The sequence below is a fragment of the Musca autumnalis genome, unplaced genomic scaffold (assembly GCF_047663935.1).
Source record: "Musca autumnalis isolate F117 unplaced genomic scaffold, ASM4766393v1 scaffold_2, whole genome shotgun sequence".
Classification (NCBI taxonomy): Eukaryota; Metazoa; Arthropoda; class Insecta; order Diptera; family Muscidae; genus Musca; species Musca autumnalis.
In genome coordinates this window covers 227,929,035-227,945,795 of record NW_027411755.1, presented here as the reverse complement: position 1 = coordinate 227,945,795, position 16,761 = coordinate 227,929,035, and the positions used below count along the sequence as shown (strand labels likewise).

Sequence of the window (16,761 nt, the reverse complement as noted above, 5' to 3'; positions counted from 1 at the left end):
GGATTTTTTAAGATTGTTATGGGGACCTAATAATAAATTTTCTTCTTTTTGTGATGCTATAAATACAACTATAACAACTATGTTAGTTAGTACGTACCTTGATTTGATATCTGAATCAGCGAGTTACTTTAAATCTTGAACGGGATATATCTGGACTTGTAATTTTGCAAATATTTCATGACTTTTTTCTGCAATGATACTTATTCTTCTGCCGGGTATTTATGATTCCAAAAAAGGCATCATATTATTTTTTGTAAAATTCACACATTATGTTTATATTTTTCAAAAAAAAGTAGTCACATGTCATGTATAGCATAATATTTAACTTATATACATATAATATAAATCTTGTGCATTTTGTTATATAAATTCTTTCGAGTACATTGTTTAGACATTTTTTGACATTCATATAGTCTATAATTGAGTAATAATATGAAAGGAACTATATTTCTATAAAAAAATAAAATTAAAATTTAATTTGAAAAAATAGAACACTAAAAATAAATAAAAAAATAAAACAAGAGAGCACTTTTGTCATGTAAAGCTAAACTAAAAACGCATTGCAATACATTTCATGGAAAAAGATTCCATAAATTAAAACAAAAAAAAACAAAATAGATGAGCTATATAGGCAAATAAATTGCTTCTAACATAATAATGGCAACAATTAGTCATGGGGGGAAAGGAGGAAGAGATTTCTAAATAACAAAATTCCATAAATAACAATGTCAGAAAATTAAGAAACTTTGCATGTTTCATCGTGCAAATGATCGCCGCTAAAATCATCATCTTGAGTTTGAAAGGCACCGCCTTGTAAGACTTTATTAACAGCAGCTCTGGCCAAATAGCCAGTGGTTACATTATAGGCCAATGAATAGAATGGTGTCATATCATTGTTGTGGTCTTGGATATTATTATCCTAAAATAAATTTTCAAAAAAAAGAGATTAATTTAAAATACTCTATAAAAATTTGAAATTCTTAAAACATACCTTGCAATACATTAAGAAAGCTTCCATTAGTATTTCATCCAAATCCAATGGATGATTGAAAAGTAATTCAGGATTTCTAATGTATAAGAAGATTACAAGTTAATTCCCGTTCACAATTTAAGAAGATGTTACAACATGTCTTACCTATTTAGAATGGTTGCAATAATACACAATAATTCCACTGTAATTTGTCGTCTTTCAGGTTTCTCAATGCATATCAAGGTCTCTTCAACCAATAGTGAAAAATTCAATTCACCTCGACTCATATTGATTAAGGTTGGTGTGGCAGGCAACATATGGCCCTGTGTTCTTATACCCAATGGTGTTCGCATTAAAATCTCCCATATTTTATTGTAGAAATGTTTGGGCACACGACACAAACAACCTTCCAGTTGTCTACGTTGAAGTGTTGTAAGTCTGGTGGTTGTAGAAGAGATATAACAATTAGCAAGTGTTTTTCAAATGACAACAAATAGGCAATTAAAAAAATATATGACGGGTGAGTGTATGACAAAAAAAGAAAACATGTTTTATGTAAGGAAATGTATTTAGTTATGAAATGCTATTTTGACGACAAAAACAACACATATTAGCCATGTATTTCTTTACCTCTCTTCAGCAGCCCATTCACTAACAGTCAAAACCTTCTGCAATAGTATACGCACTTGGAAGGGTGATAAATTCTCCAAATCAATTGATTCCTGGCCAGACATTTGCAGATACAGGCGCATGGCTTCCAAAACCCAGCCGATTCTGATCTGTATTCAAAGATAAAAAATAAATTAAATTAAATCTACACATTTAATTAATTTCTCGTTGGAATCGAACTTAATGACCGTTTATTTTTTTTATTAAGCTCGATTCCAACAAGAAATTAATTAAAATTAATATTAAAAATTATCTTCGCCCAAATAGGCAACATTTTCAAACAAATAAAATCTATACATAATTCCATAAATTACAATTTACTTCCCCGCACTTACCTTCAATATACCCCTAAACATCGTCGGATTTGTTGCAATCAAACGACCACAATACAATACCACCTCCTGTTGCAATACCGCCTGCACCACATTATAGGGTTGTACGGTGTTATACATAACATCTTGAATTTCGGCTGGAGTCATGGGTTTATCGAAGACAGTTTCTTTTTGTCCAATAACACCAACCGTGAGCTCTTTACCATTAACAAGTACGGTAGTGATGAAAGGACTAATGGAATCAACAATGTGATGTAGAAGTGATGAACAATAACGTACAGCACGCCAATAACGTAGAGAACCAGCACGATGATATAGTTGTTGTAAAGCTGTTATGACCGACAAACCATTAACTTCGAAATGTGGCCCTTCGCGATTTAAAATAATACCCCATAGCTGACAGAGGCAGTAAACGGATTCAGTGCTACGCAGAGCATCAATGATTTCATGGGTGGGTTTGTGATTGTAATGCTGAAAAGAAACAGATAAAAGAGAAAAGTTGGGAAGCGATTTTAATACCCATTCTTTTAAAAAGGCATAAATATTAGTAGTATTAAATTCGTTTCCCCACTGACCGTAGACAGAAGCAAATACAAAACAGAAGGTCCTCACAAGGGGTACTCTTCTATAGAAAGAAGCGCATATAAAGGGGCTCTCTAAAGCTGAGGTGGTCTTCAATATATAGAAGTCATCTAAAGTGGTCTTCAATATATAGAATTTGCTCTAAAGTGGTCTTCTTCTCACGAGGTCTTCTATAGAGAGAAGGCCCCTCTAACGGGGTTTCTATAAAGAGAAACCCTCCAACGTGGTATTCTATAGAGAAAAGGCCCTATAACGAGGTCTTCAATAAAGGGAAGCCTTCTAAAGGGGTCTTCGCTAAAGAGAAGCTCCTCTAAAGTGGCCTTCTATAAAAAGTAGGCCTTCTTAAGGGGTCTTTTATAGAGAGAAGCCTCTCTAAAGTTGTCATCTACAGAGGGAAGCATCTCTAAGGGCGTCTTTTAAATAGAGAAGTCCCTATAAAAGTTATTCAATATATAGATTCCTCTCTAAAAGTGTCTTCTATAGAGAAAAGCCCCTCTATCGGGGTAATCTATACAGAGAAGCCCCATCTAAAGGAGTCTTCTATAGATACAAGTCACTCTCAAGGGGTCTTCTATAGAACAAATTCCATCTACCGGGGTTTTCTATAGAGAGGAGTCCCTCTAAAGGGGTCGTCTATTGAAAGCCCGTCGAAAGGGGTCTTCTGTAGAGAAAAGACCCTCTAACAGTGTCTTCTATAAAGAGAAGACCTTCTTAAGGGGACTTGTACAGAGATATGCCCCTTTAACGGGCTCTTCTATAACAAGAAGCCCCTCTAAAGGGGTCTGCAATATATAGAAGTCTCTCTAAAAGTATCTTCTATAGAAAGGGGCCCCTCTAACGAGGTCTTCTATAGAGAGAAGCGCCTTAAAAGGGTACTTCTATAGAGAGAAGTCCCTTAAAAGGGGGTCTTCCATAGTGAGAAGTATTTTCTATAGAGATAAGCCTCTCTAAAAGGTATTCAATATATAGATTCTTCTCTAAATATGTCTTCTATAGAGAAAATCCAATCTAACGTGATAATCTATACAGATAAGCCCCCTCTAAAGGAGTCTGATATAGATATAACTCACTCTCAAGGGGTCACTCTCAAGAGGAGCCCCTCTAAAGGGGTCTTCTATTGAAAGAAGTCTCTCTAAACGGGTCTTCTATTGAAAGAAGACTCTCTAAAGGGATCTTCTATAGAGAGAACAACCTCTAACAGGGTCTTCTGTAAAGAAAAGGCCTTCTTAATGAGTCTTCTATTGAAAGAAGCCCTCTAAAGGGATCTTCTATAGAGAAAAGACCCTCCAACAGTGTCTTTTATAAAGAGAATACCTTCTTAAGGGGTCTTATTTAACAATAAGCCCTCTAAAGGGGTCTGCAATATATAGAAGTCCCTCTAAAGGGGTCTGTAATATATAGAAATCTCTCTAAAAGTATTATTTATAGAGAGAGGCCCCTCTAACGAGGTATTCTATAGAGAAGCCCCCTCCAAAGGAGTCTTCTATAGATACAAGACACTCTCAAGGGGTCTTCTATAGAACGAATTCCATCTACCGGGGTATTCTATAGAGAGGAGCCCCTCTCAAGGGGTCTTCTATTGAAAGAAGCCCCGCTAAAGATGTCTTCTATAGAGAAAAGACCCTCTAAAAATGTGTTCTATAAAGAGAAAACCTTCTTAAGGGGTCTTGTATAGAGAGAAGCCCCTCTAACGGGGTCTTCTTTAACAAGAAGCCAATCTAAAGGAGTCTGCAATATATATGTCTCTCTAAAAGTATCTTCTATAGAGAGGGGTCCCTCTAACGAGGTCTTCTATAGAGAGAAGCCTCTCTAAAAGGTATTCAATATATAGATTCTTCTCTAATCGTGTATTCTATAGATAAAAGCCAATCTAACGAGGTAATCTATACAGAGAAGCCCCCTCTAAAGGAGTCCGATAACGATATAACTCACTATCAAGGGGTCTTTTTTATAGAGGAGCCCCTCTAAAGGGGTCTGCTATTGAAAGAGGCTCTCTAAAGGGGTCTTCTATAGAGAGTAGAACATCTAACAGGGTCTTCTATAAAGAGAAGGCATTCTTAAGGGGTCTTCTATTGAAAGAAGCCCATATAAAGGAGAGAGGCCCCTCTAACGAGGTTTTCTATAGAGAGAAGCCCTTTCTAAAGAAGTCTTCAATAGATATAAGAGAGAAGAAGATAGATGCCACTCAAAGTTCCTCCAAAGGCGTCTTCTATAGGTAGAAGGCCTAAAAGGTTTAGAAACCTATCTAAATGGTTCTGTTATAGATTGAATCCCTTCTCCTATAGATAGAAGCTCCTCTAATGTAGTCTTCTATAAATAGAAGCCTGCTTCCTAAAGATAGGAGGTCTCTAAAGGCGTCTTATATTAACCGAACTTTCTTCATACCATCACATGTCCTTACCTCCACAGATATTTTTTCTTCAACATATGTTTGGGCTTTTGGCACATCTGTCAATGATTGGTAGCCAATATATTCATGGTTTATTTGGGCAAAAGCATTCTCCTTTTCCGACAAATCACTTTGATTGATGAAATCCAAATGTTCTAATAAAAATTTGAAAAAATATATATTAATATTCCGTATAATAATTTGTAACAACCACAGTCTTACCCATACATGAGCTGCTGATTAAATTCTGCAAACGACCAATACGAACTTTCATACCATCACAATAGCCCTTCTTAAGCATAGCCAATAGGTCAAGCATTTCCTTAAATTGTGGATCACGCATATGTTCCTCACGTATCAGCAAACAAACGGTGGGTCTTCCCGATAAACGCCAATATTTACCAACAAATTGTAGCTCAGTTTTAATGTCATCAATTAGCAAAGCCATATCACGATAAAGATAAAAATCAGATACTTCAAAGATCAAGGGATAGCAAAGTACCGTCATGCCACAGATGCGATACACTTTACTGGTACCCAAAGAACCCACAGGTCTTGGGGGACGGCCAGAGAGGCCTACCTTTTTATTAACTCCCAAGTGTTGGTAGACCTTAATTAGCTCGGTGGAAGACCAAATTTGAACAGGTTCAACCTAGAAAGGAAAAACGGAGAATAATAAATGAAATAACATAGGGTTGTTTTCTACTTTGTTTTCAATGACTTACCTCGTGAGGAGTTTGAGTTTGTATGCCATATGTGGCCATCATGGCCTGAAGACGCATGGATTCAGCAATTAATACAATTTGGACTACTAGATCTGTAGCAGTACCCTGAATTTAAAATAAATTGAAATTATTTTAAAGATGGTTTTCTAAAAAATATTTCTCATTAACAAGTAACAAATGCAAATCGAAACACAATAAATAAGTATGTTCATAAATACACATAAAAAGAGTTTAGCACAATTTCAGATACATACATATATCTGAAATACATATAGAAATATTTAAATACAGATGGAAACATGCAACATTTGATAGATATCAAATACATTCCATACAAAAATTTGCCAAACAAATAACTCAAAAAATATTTAGAAAAATGCCAAAGAAATACAATAAAACACGGTTATAACGAATACCAAATTTTACCAATAGAGACTTAAGTTATTAGTTTTGCTAGTCTCATGATATGCGAAATTCAGGCTAATCCTTTAAAGCCAACATAAAGTTCATTATAACCGTGATCCACTGTACATTTAAAAAGAATATATCAAATAAATAAACCAAAACATTCAAAGTTAATTTTTTTGCACAAATTTTGTTATTTTAAAAATTTACCTCGTTGTTATTATTATCCCCTATATAGGGAACTCTACTGGTCTAAATAAATCATTTCATTTAGTTTTAATAAGTAAATAGGAAAAATGTGATTGATTAAAATTTAGTCAAGTATATAATTTAGTATAAGTAGTGTACGAAGCAAATGGTGAGAACTAATATTGGCTTTGGGGTTTTTTTTATCGGATTTACCAAAACCTACTAACATTTGGGAATTACATTGAAATGAAGCAAAGCAATATTGTAAGATAACTGGGTATATATGTACCATTCAATAATGGGTATATACTAAATTAGATATTCACTCTTTTGGATCAATGGAATTTTTTCACACAAAAAATGGTATCAACATTTGGGAGGAATTGTAAAATTATGAAATTACCTTCAAGGAGAGGTTACAGTTCATATGCCATTAAAGAGTTCATATGGGAAAATATTTAGTAGACATAAGCCAAAGGAAATTTTGAGAAATAAAAAAATTAATTATAAAATATAGAAGGAAAATTACGAAAAAATAATCAAAGGGTTTTGCCGACATCTGAATACCTTCAGTATATGACTGTACAAAAAAGAACAATAACAGGAGTGAGGAACGTAAAACTCATTTTAAAAGTCCCTTTTATAGATAAAAGCCCATCTAATGCGTTCTTCTATAGATAGAAGCCTCTATAAAGTGGTCTACTGTACATAGAAGCCTCTCTAAAGTTGTCTTCTTTCATAGAAGACCCTCTAAAGAGGTTTTCTTTAAAGAGAAGCCTATCTAAAGTGTTCTTTTATACATAGAAAAATCACCTCCAAAGAGGTCTTCTATAGATAGAAGCCACTCTAAAGGGGTCTTCTATAGATTGAAGCCCCTCCAAAGGCGTCTTCTATAGATAGAAACCCCTCCAAAGAGGTCTTCTATAGATAGAAGCCCCTCCAAAGAGGTCTTCTATAGATAGAAGCCCCTCTAAAGAGGTCTTCTATAGATAGGAGCCCCTCCAGAGGGGTCTACTATAGATAGAAGACCCTTCAAAGATGTCTTCTATATATAGAAGTCCCTCCAAAGGGGTCTTCTATAGATATAAGTCCTCCAAAGGGGTCTTCTATAGATAGAAGACCCTTCAAAGATGTCTTCTATAGATAGGAGCCCCTCCAATGGAGTCATCTATAGATAGAAACCCTTCTAAAGCGGTCTTTCATAAATATAAGCCGAAAGGGATCTTCTATACATAGAATCCCCTCTAAAATGTATTTTGTAAATAAAAGCCTTTATAGGTTAGGTTGGGGGATGTGCAGCCACTAACTTGTGACTGCGTCACTCGGAGACCTTCCGGTCCATTGTGATCATCCAGTAGAAAAAAGCTGCAAGAAAAGAGGAGATGGAAAAGAGAGGATAAGGGAAAGAAATAAAAAGAGGAAGTTGTTAGAAAAGTAAAGAACCAATAAATTACAAGAAAGTTAAAGAGGGGAGGTATAGTTTTCGAGGAGGAAAAAAGATTTATTTGTAATGGTAGGCAGAATTTACGCGTTCAGGTTGCGCTGTCCCAGCCACTTCAGATTTTTGATGATGTTTTAGATCACAGCAGGTTCCACAGTTGAGTAGAAAGTTAGACACGGTGGAAAGTGAACACCTACTAACCTATGCCGTCTACGAGCCGAGGCTGGACAACGACACATGATGTGATTGATCGTCTCTAACTCCTCCTCATCCTCACAGAGTCTGCAGTAGTCAGTTCAGTAACATCCTCATCCCATTTGTTGGTATGGGCCCTGATATAGCAGTATCCAGTAATGACTCCCGTCGTTACTCTAACTTCAACTTTACTCAGGTTCAACAGAGACTTCGTTCTTTTGACTGACAGAGACGGCCATATGGATCTTGCCACAATGCACCTAGGTTCATTATGCCACAATTCACTGGCTCTTTCGTCAGAGAACGTTTCAATTTTATGAAAGAAATGACAAATGGGTGGTTTGATAGAGTCAGCGATAGCTAGATCTGTAGACTGCGATCCTCGTCTAGCTAATTCGTCTGCTCTTTCATTACCCAAATAGTCGCGGTGTCCTGGTACCCAGCATAGCCGGAAGCCGTTAGTTAGCGTTTCCAAGGCTGATCTACACTTAAGGACGACACCGGATTTGATGTTGCAGGATTTGATGGCTTTAAGAGCCGCTTGACTATCCACAAAGATAGTCACCGGTTCAAAGATTTATGCATCCACACTTGTTATCAATTCCGCTGCCTTCCAAATTGCGAAGATTTCAGCCTGGAAAACACTACAGTTGCTGTCTAGCCTGTAGGTGTACTCAAGAGATAGCCTTTCACAGTAGGCGCCAGCCCCGGTACCTTCCTCCATCTTGGAACCTGTATCTGTATAAAAAGCCAGACCCTCCAGAGGGGGGTTACTGCGGTTCCAGTCGTCTCTACTAGGTATAACGACGTCTATATCGTCAAATCTCAGGACTGGTGATATATAGTCGCTCAGTTTTCAGCGTTGGTTCACATTTATGCCTGATTCGTTCAGGATACATCCATGCCCATAGGTACAACCGCGCCAGAGATCCTGTTCATGCAGCCGTAGGGTACTGCAAGTTGCCTGACACTTAATGCTGAGACTCAGTGGTTTTAAGTTCAGCATTGCGTTGAGAGCAGCCTGTGGTGTGCTCCTGGTGGCTCCAGTTATAAGAATCGAGGCAGCTCTTTGTACCTTGTCAAGCATACCGGATGTCGATTTTTGGCGCAGTGAGTGCCACCAAACAAGAGAACCATAGGATAAGATGGGTCTAACCACGGTGTTTTACAACCAGTGTATAATCGATGGGTTTAGACCCCAACTTTTCCCAGTAGAATTCTTACATGAATAAAGTGCAATCAATCCTCTCTTCGCCCTTTCCTCAGCATTCCTGTTCCATCTGTCTTGGTTGGGTTTACTCCAAGGCCATTGGCCTTAGCCCAGCGCGACAGCGTCGATAATGCTCCTTGTATAAGCTCCGAAATGGTTGACGGAAACTTACCGGAAATCAGTAGTACAACGTTGTCCGCATAGGCAACAACTTTTATACCTTGATTGTCCAGATCAGTCAAAATATTGTTAATATTTATAAATATGGATAGAAGGCCCATCTTTAGTGATCTTCCATAAATATAACCCTTAAAAGTGTTCTTCTATAGATAAAAAGCCCCTCTGAAGTGGTCTTCAATAGATAGAAGTCCCTCTAAAGTCGTCTTTTACAGGTATAATTAACCCTAAAGGGAGAGACATTTGGTCAGCGATTCTTTGGGCTTTCTGACCATTATATAATTGTTCCACAAACATCCCTGAAGGGACAAGGGAGACTTCTCTCATATCAATGAGTGCACCCCGATTCATATTATCTCAATGATATGGGACCTACTGTTTATTGCCGAGTCCGAACGGCGTGTCTTAAGACACCACTTGTGGAGAGGTTTTTTCAAGGCTGAAATACTCAGGAAATGTCGCCAACATTAGTGAGGGGTATTTTGCCACCTTTGAAAAATGTTTGATGTTGTCTGGCTGGGGAATCGAACCCCCGACCTTCTGCGTGCAAGGCGGGCGTGCATACCATTGCACCACGGTGGCACCAATGACCATTATCGAGGGAAATATGGAGATTTAAATTACAGCATTGTAATAAGATCACAAAGACTACTAAATAATGAGACATTTAGGAACCCATATCTCAAGAAGTGGACGAGCCACCTAGGAACTGGATCTAATTTTGGAAGTCATTCCATCCGATAGTTATAGCTTTATTTCATTATAAATTAGTTCACTGCACTAAGCGGAAATTGAAACATTTCTGTAAGAGGTGCCAATATCTCAGAAAGGAGTACATGAAGAAATTAACCGGCCATCTAGGAACTAGAACCTGGAAGTCATTCCTTTCGATAGTTATCGTTCCGGCCAACCATTTTAGTTGGTCACTGTAGGATTCTTTAGAGACTTGCGAAAATTTTCAAAACGATCCTTGAATAGTCCCGAAGGTGTTTCCGATATAGAACTTCCCGAAACTTGATGAACGCTCTGTGGGATTCTTTAGAGACTTGCGAAAATTTTCAAAACAATCCTTGAAAAGTCCCGAAGGTGTTTCCGATATAGAACTTCTCGAAATTTGATGAACGCTTGCAAGAAATTTTACGATGTGAAAAGTTTCGGCCAAATCGGTTACTCTATTCGAAAGTTATTCCTTTAAATTGGTTCGGGCAGGATGTTTTAGAACTTTGGGCCATTATCTCAGGAAGTATGGCATTACTCACGGAAAAATTGAACTATCGTAATAGTGGTAGCAAGCACAAACACGTGTAAACAAATTTCAAAATATTCAATACCTGAACCATGTGGGGAAAAATAAAAAATGCCCAAACGATGTGGGAGCTTACGAAGAGATTTTTGTATTTTCGCTTTAAATCAGCCCATATATAAAGAATACAATAAGTTATAAAGAAGAATTCTGGAAGATGAAAGATGGGTAAGAAAGTAACTCTCCCAAAACTTACGATTTACTTACAAAACTTTATTGGAATAACTTACTATTACTGTTTTATAAATGTCAAAACTATGTTAAAAAGGTCACAATGTTAATAACTATTAATTTTTCTAACAAAGAATTTTACTTATTTTGAGAATTTTAAAGCAAACGAAATTAAAGTAAACAGCAACTACAACACTTTACCCATAACATTTAAAATTGTTCAAAGATGTTTATTTCGCAACACAAAAAAAAATCGTACATATAAAACCAAAATAATATTTTTTTGTCAGAAAAAAACGTTTAAAACAAATAAAACTAAACAAACAATAACTACAAAAAAATTAATTCATTTGAACGAAAGAAAGATATACTGCCCAACATCTACTACTTACAGTGCCAGGTTTTGCCTATTTTAAAGGAAAAAAATAGATATACAGAAATTTAAAATTTAATAGAATTTTACTTGAAACTAAAAATAAAAATTACAAAAAACACCAAATATATTTTAAAGTTAGGGGGAATTTTGAGGTTAAACCAAAAACTACTTTTAGAAAAAAAAAACAAATATTTTTGTTAACAAATTTTGAAAACCATAATTTTGAATTTAGCAAAAACAATTATTTAGAAAGAACACAGTGGGATTTTAAGGGAACCGTTATTTTTAAATTGTTTTAAAGTTGTGTGAAGTGTGTAAATAATTTTGCTTAGGTATATGCCAATTTGCCTTTTAAAGGATTTTGATTATAGTATCAGTGTATAGTGTGTAAATTCATCAATATGCTTCTATATCATATGTGTATAATGCATGCTATTTGTTACTAACTACTAAATATCAATTGTGCTACTTATTATGCGGGTTGTGTTGTGTATACATACATAAATATACATATGTATGTACATATGTACATGATTATAATTGTGTAAAATTTTGTGAGTTGTTAGCTATTTAATTGCAATTCATTAAACATTCATATGTTGGATATATTTTCTAATTATTGTATACGAAAATAAACTTACGGGATGTTTATCATCGAAGGCTTTTCCCTGGGTTAAAGGTTAATTGTATTTTGTTTACAATTTTGTTTGTGTTGTTGTTACCAATTTTTCGTTTTTTATGTAAATACGTTTTTTTTTTTTGTTTATAATTTTACGTGGACAATTGGAGAGGACAACAAATAAGGTAGTCGTAGATGATAGAGAGGTTATGGTAATAATTATTGAGAGAGGGGAAAAACAAAAACACATGGACAAAAACATCAATTATACTGGGAATTATCCATCATTATATCAAAGCCAATTCAATAGACAAACAAAAGTATATTGTAAATAATTCAAAAACAAAATAATCTCAAATCTCTATACCCAATTGCTTCATTGTGTCATTATCAATCATTTCATCGTCAACAGAGTACATCAGTTACCATTTTGTTTCGGATGAAAATGGGTTTTCCAACTTACCTGGAAAGCCGAATAGCGACCAGCTCGACGAGGTCTGTTGTAGCTTGGCAAATAACGTCTGATGGGATCCAATTCATTAATATGCAATAGACCACCGGTTAATAGTTGAGCTATGATGAACATTGATTGACCCCACAAAAAGAGAGATTGTGAGGGAGCTTTCATATAAGAGCCTTCACCGTCTGGTGCATAATACATGGTGACCACAGGATCACCATGGGCGTCAACGTAGAGGCAGGGTCTCAACTCATTTTGATATTCTTCAATCTGCTCCGTATTGTTTTTGAAAACACCATCAATTATCATCGATATGAAAAACATGGGCCATTCACATTCCATTCCCTCAAATTCCTTGATTTCGCCAGTATTGTAATATCTAAAAGAAAATCAATATTTAAAAGTGATATAACAAGGGAAACAGTGTCACTCGGATTTGCCGGCAACTATGTCTGCAAAAAGAAAAACATACCTCCTTGTTTTGTCTTCATTTCTGCTTAAGAAACCATCCCGAGAGAATCTCTTAAAACCCCGTTTGCCACGCAAACGACTTACAACATTATTCTTTGTCTGTTCCACCAGACGTTCTTCGTGTGAGGCAAAAGCGGGGAAGGACAAAGTCAATAGCAAAGAAGTATCAACACCCTAAAACAGAAAAATATTAAAAAAATATTCATAAACAGAATGAAGTGTTTTACTTTACCTTACTGCTCGATTCTCTTGGCAGCATAGTTTCAAAGATGCTACGATTACGATTATGGGCATCAATGTCAACATAAACAACACTCCAAGAAGCCCCCTTCTCACCAAACAAATTGCAACCATTTATGGCTTCCAATGCCGACTTGGCCATACCAATGGATGAGGCATGGATTTCTGGTGTCCCATTGTTGTATTTAGAACCACGCTCCCACATGCCAAAATCTGGGGTGCGATAAGCACGTTCAACATAATACACCAAATTTTGGACAAAAGCCACTTCATCCTGTAAAACAAAACAATACTGATTAATTGTTCTTTTTTTAAGTCAAAACATTCTCAGTACCTGCGTATAAATAATTTGCAGCCCTGATGTTATCATTTGCACCAAAAATATCAAATACAATGAAACCACATCAATTTGCAAGTGATTGTATAAATCATCGGAATATATGATTTCTCCTGTATGCAAATGAAATTTACTGTGGAGGGCATGTTGATTCGATTGTCGTTGTTTGAATAGTTCTACACGTGATGCCTGTTTTACCCAACATTCCAATATACCACGCATACATTTTACTGTTGATTGTCCCAATTCATAGGATTTACCACGATCATCATCAATACGCCGATATGCTTGGTATAAACTCCATACTGCAGCAGCACAATAAACACTATCGCGTACACTTCCAACCTCTTGATCGATGCTCATAACCGGAAATAGACCGGTAATGGGACTTTGATAGCGCAACAATTGTCGTTTGACTAAAAGAAAAAATAATAAATTAGGAACATTTTAAAATTGTTTTAATAAAGTATGGGAAAGGATGTCAATGTAGTATAGATTATGAAAATGTTAGATTTTGCGAAAATGGCGTATTTCACTAACTCGATTCGAATGCAAATTCGCTCGAACTACTACCAATTTCAATTTCCAATTTTCAATTTATTTTCATAAATGGGAACCTAGCCCATAGGGCCAAGAGCGGTTTTAATATTTCATTCATTTTTATTTTCAATCAAACAAAAAAATTCTAAAATAGGAGTTTGATCGTTATTCGAACGAATTTGATTTCGAATTGTCTTAGAGAAACAGGTAATTAATTAAAAGAATAGTTTTAATAATGAAGGCAATAATTTTAAAGAAGCTCATAGTGACTTGAACTCTTCTTAACTTCTCCTAAATGTATGAATTTTATTTTTAGGATTTGAATTTTCTTGCCGATTGTATTTATCGGAAAAATAAGTTGCATCTATATTTTTAATGTTAATTAAAAATGATTGCAAGTGGCAAAGTCGGTACGATAGATAAATTGACTACGTCACTTTTATTAAAAGAGCATCATATTATTTTCAAAAAGACAAGATGTTTTTAAAGGCCAAACAGTTCAATAAAAATCAAGATATTAAATCCCTTACTTATCATATGTTAATAAATTGTATATTAACATTTTCAACTTATGCAGTTTTTGCATCAGATCGGCTTTTTGTACAATAAACAATACTTGTGGCATATAAAATATATGTACTACGTACATCTGTCAAGACGCCAATTCGATATAATTTTGCATGCATATGTTCTCCCAAGACACAAAAGGGGAATACATCATATTATATAATTTAATTATAGTTAAGAGATGCTGTTGCTTTATACAGAAAACTTACCAATTCCATAATAAATGTCCAATTGTTTGCTATGGGAAGGATATAGATAGAAATTATTAATTTCTGCCAATTAAAAACCATCCACTTTTATACATTACATACACAGTATCTTCATAATTCGATGTCTTTAAAAATGAATCTAAATTAATATCTTCCAAGCTATTGTGCCTTCCTGAGGTAGATGGTGCTCCCGAATTAAGTCCACTATCAGGTGCATTAAAAGTAATGCCCAAACTGGAAGGGAAAATACGGTTTAAAAATATACTTTTTTATGTATTTTAACTTACGTTTTGGGTGGATCTCTCATGTTGTTGCTTTTAAATAGAAGAAATTACTTCTTTTTCAGCTGTTTTCTTAATTTTTTGTTTTGTTTCCTCGATTTTGTTTGATATTTGCTTACTGCTGTAATAAAATAAATAAAAATACCCTTGTAAAAGTCAAATATGACTTTTAATTGACATATGCGACATATGCCATAACGGCGTCGGTGTATTACTAAAAATAACGGCGTTATCTGCGTCTTCAATGACTCTGCAAATAGAGATATTGTGCTCTCGACGATAGACAACGAAAGTTTGGAGAGAAACCACAGCAACTAGAAATAAAAACAATTATATCAATTAAATTACTATTAGTAAACTGTTTATTATTATATTTATAAATAATAACCTTAAAAAATCGAAAACACCGTTAGGAGGGTTGGCGTTTTTTATTTGGGATGACGACTTCTATTTTTTTTTTTTTTTTTCAAAATAGTCAGGCTTAATTCCATAGTCGTTGTTTTACAGCCTGTTTCCGTATGTCGACAGAAGAATGTGTGCGAATGAAACACGCCCAAACTTTAGTTTTCGAAATAATTTTACCTTTGCTTTTGCTTCAAAACAAAACAAATTGAAAAACACACAAGAGTTTGGACGTGTTTCGTTCGCACATATTCTTCTTTCGACATACAGAAACTGGCTGTTAATATTTTATTAAAACAACTTTAATTTATTAGTGGGAAAAAGTTGACAATGTTTACAAAGGGGTAAGGCAGGGAAGACTATAGTTTCAGATCTCGCCACAGATCTTCATCAGTTCCCTTGTTTCTTGTTTTTTAACAAGAAACTTTTTATACCCAAGTGTCAATTGCTAGATCAAATAGATACGTGCGCAAAAAAACACTCTGATCAAGAATTTATTTGACACTACCTAAACTCGAGCAACTTCACTTGCAAACAAAACCAAATCTTTCCCACTGCTATGCGTTCGTCGATTCTCAACGAAAAAACACATAACTAATTTGGGTATAAAAAGTTTCTGGTTGAAAAACAAGTGAACTTGGTAAACATTGCCAATTTTTTCCCACTAATAAATTAAAGTTGTTTTAATAAAATATTAAAACAACGACTCATGTTAGAATGATAAAAGGTAATCTCATCTATGAAATTAATATTTATGCAACTCTGTTTGTCTGTACAGGACCGTGTCAAATAAAGAACTATAAATATTTGACATGACATTTCGTAATAAAAATAAAAACAAACTACATTTGTTTCCGATTATATTTTCGTTCTTCAAAAAAATTCATTGAAAATTTTAGTAAATCCGCTGGCTGGTAAGGCTCCCTTATAAAATCCACTTTTGACACCACCGAATTTCAATATCCCGCCATTATAGATACTATGGAACAACGAAATCTGCAGGCAACAATACCAAAGGTATTTACCAAAAATGAGTGCCTTTGCTAAAGTCATTGATGACATTAATTTTAGAACAGCGTTACGCAATCGAAGAATATTCAAACCTGCCAGAATGCAGCTCCGACTGCAATGATACCAGTGGACCATCTTGTTAAGGAGACCAAGATTTCACCAGTACATAAACAAAACAAGATGTTGTCGATGCAGTAACTGCCTGTGTGTTACCTCCTTAAGCATCACTGTCACTATCTATAGAACAGACTACCCCCGCCTCCATCAATCGCAGCAGACGAACGCCAACTGCCCAGACAGTTATAATCCGCACTATGCAGCCTCAATAGACATGGCCTACATGTGGATTGGGACCGCCCCCAATTTATGGACGCAACCAGTCCAGGAAGAATTGAGTCTACACACAGATGAACAGATATTGTTAATTTTAGTTACTTTTTTAATAATAAAAGGTTTTAAACATAACAAATGATGTTTCACTTCTGTTAAA

The 16,761-nt window shown here is 35.3% G+C and overlaps 1 protein-coding gene across 4 annotated transcripts; it reads right to left on the bottom strand.

Annotated features, from left to right (window-relative positions):
• Window positions 1–209: 209 nt before the first annotated feature.
• Window positions 210–15,083, bottom strand: LOC141395318 (probable phosphorylase b kinase regulatory subunit beta). Of its 4 annotated transcripts, XM_073970977.1 has the most exons (17): window positions 14,865–15,063; window positions 14,680–14,811; window positions 14,578–14,606; window positions 13,259–13,677; window positions 12,917–13,198; window positions 12,686–12,858; window positions 12,217–12,592; window positions 11,776–11,802; window positions 6,283–6,324; window positions 5,668–5,772; window positions 5,165–5,594; window positions 4,955–5,097; window positions 1,975–2,442; window positions 1,601–1,749; window positions 1,136–1,408; window positions 992–1,067; window positions 210–919 (listed from the first exon to the last, which is right to left on the bottom strand). In XM_073970977.1, the coding sequence occupies exons 1-17, from the start codon at window positions 14,882–14,884 to the stop codon at window positions 737–739; spliced, it is 3,327 nt and encodes a 1,108-aa protein (XP_073827078.1). In that variant the 5' UTR covers window positions 14,885–15,063; the 3' UTR covers window positions 210–736. The 4 variants fall into 4 exon arrangements, with proteins under 4 accessions (XP_073827078.1, XP_073827080.1, XP_073827079.1 ...); XM_073970979.1 differs by lacking the exons at window positions 6,283–6,324; window positions 11,776–11,802 and adding an exon at window positions 11,151–11,165 and having other exon boundaries at window positions 14,865–15,045; XM_073970978.1 differs by lacking the exon at window positions 6,283–6,324 and having other exon boundaries at window positions 14,865–15,042.
• Window positions 15,084–16,761: the final 1,678 nt, after the last annotated feature.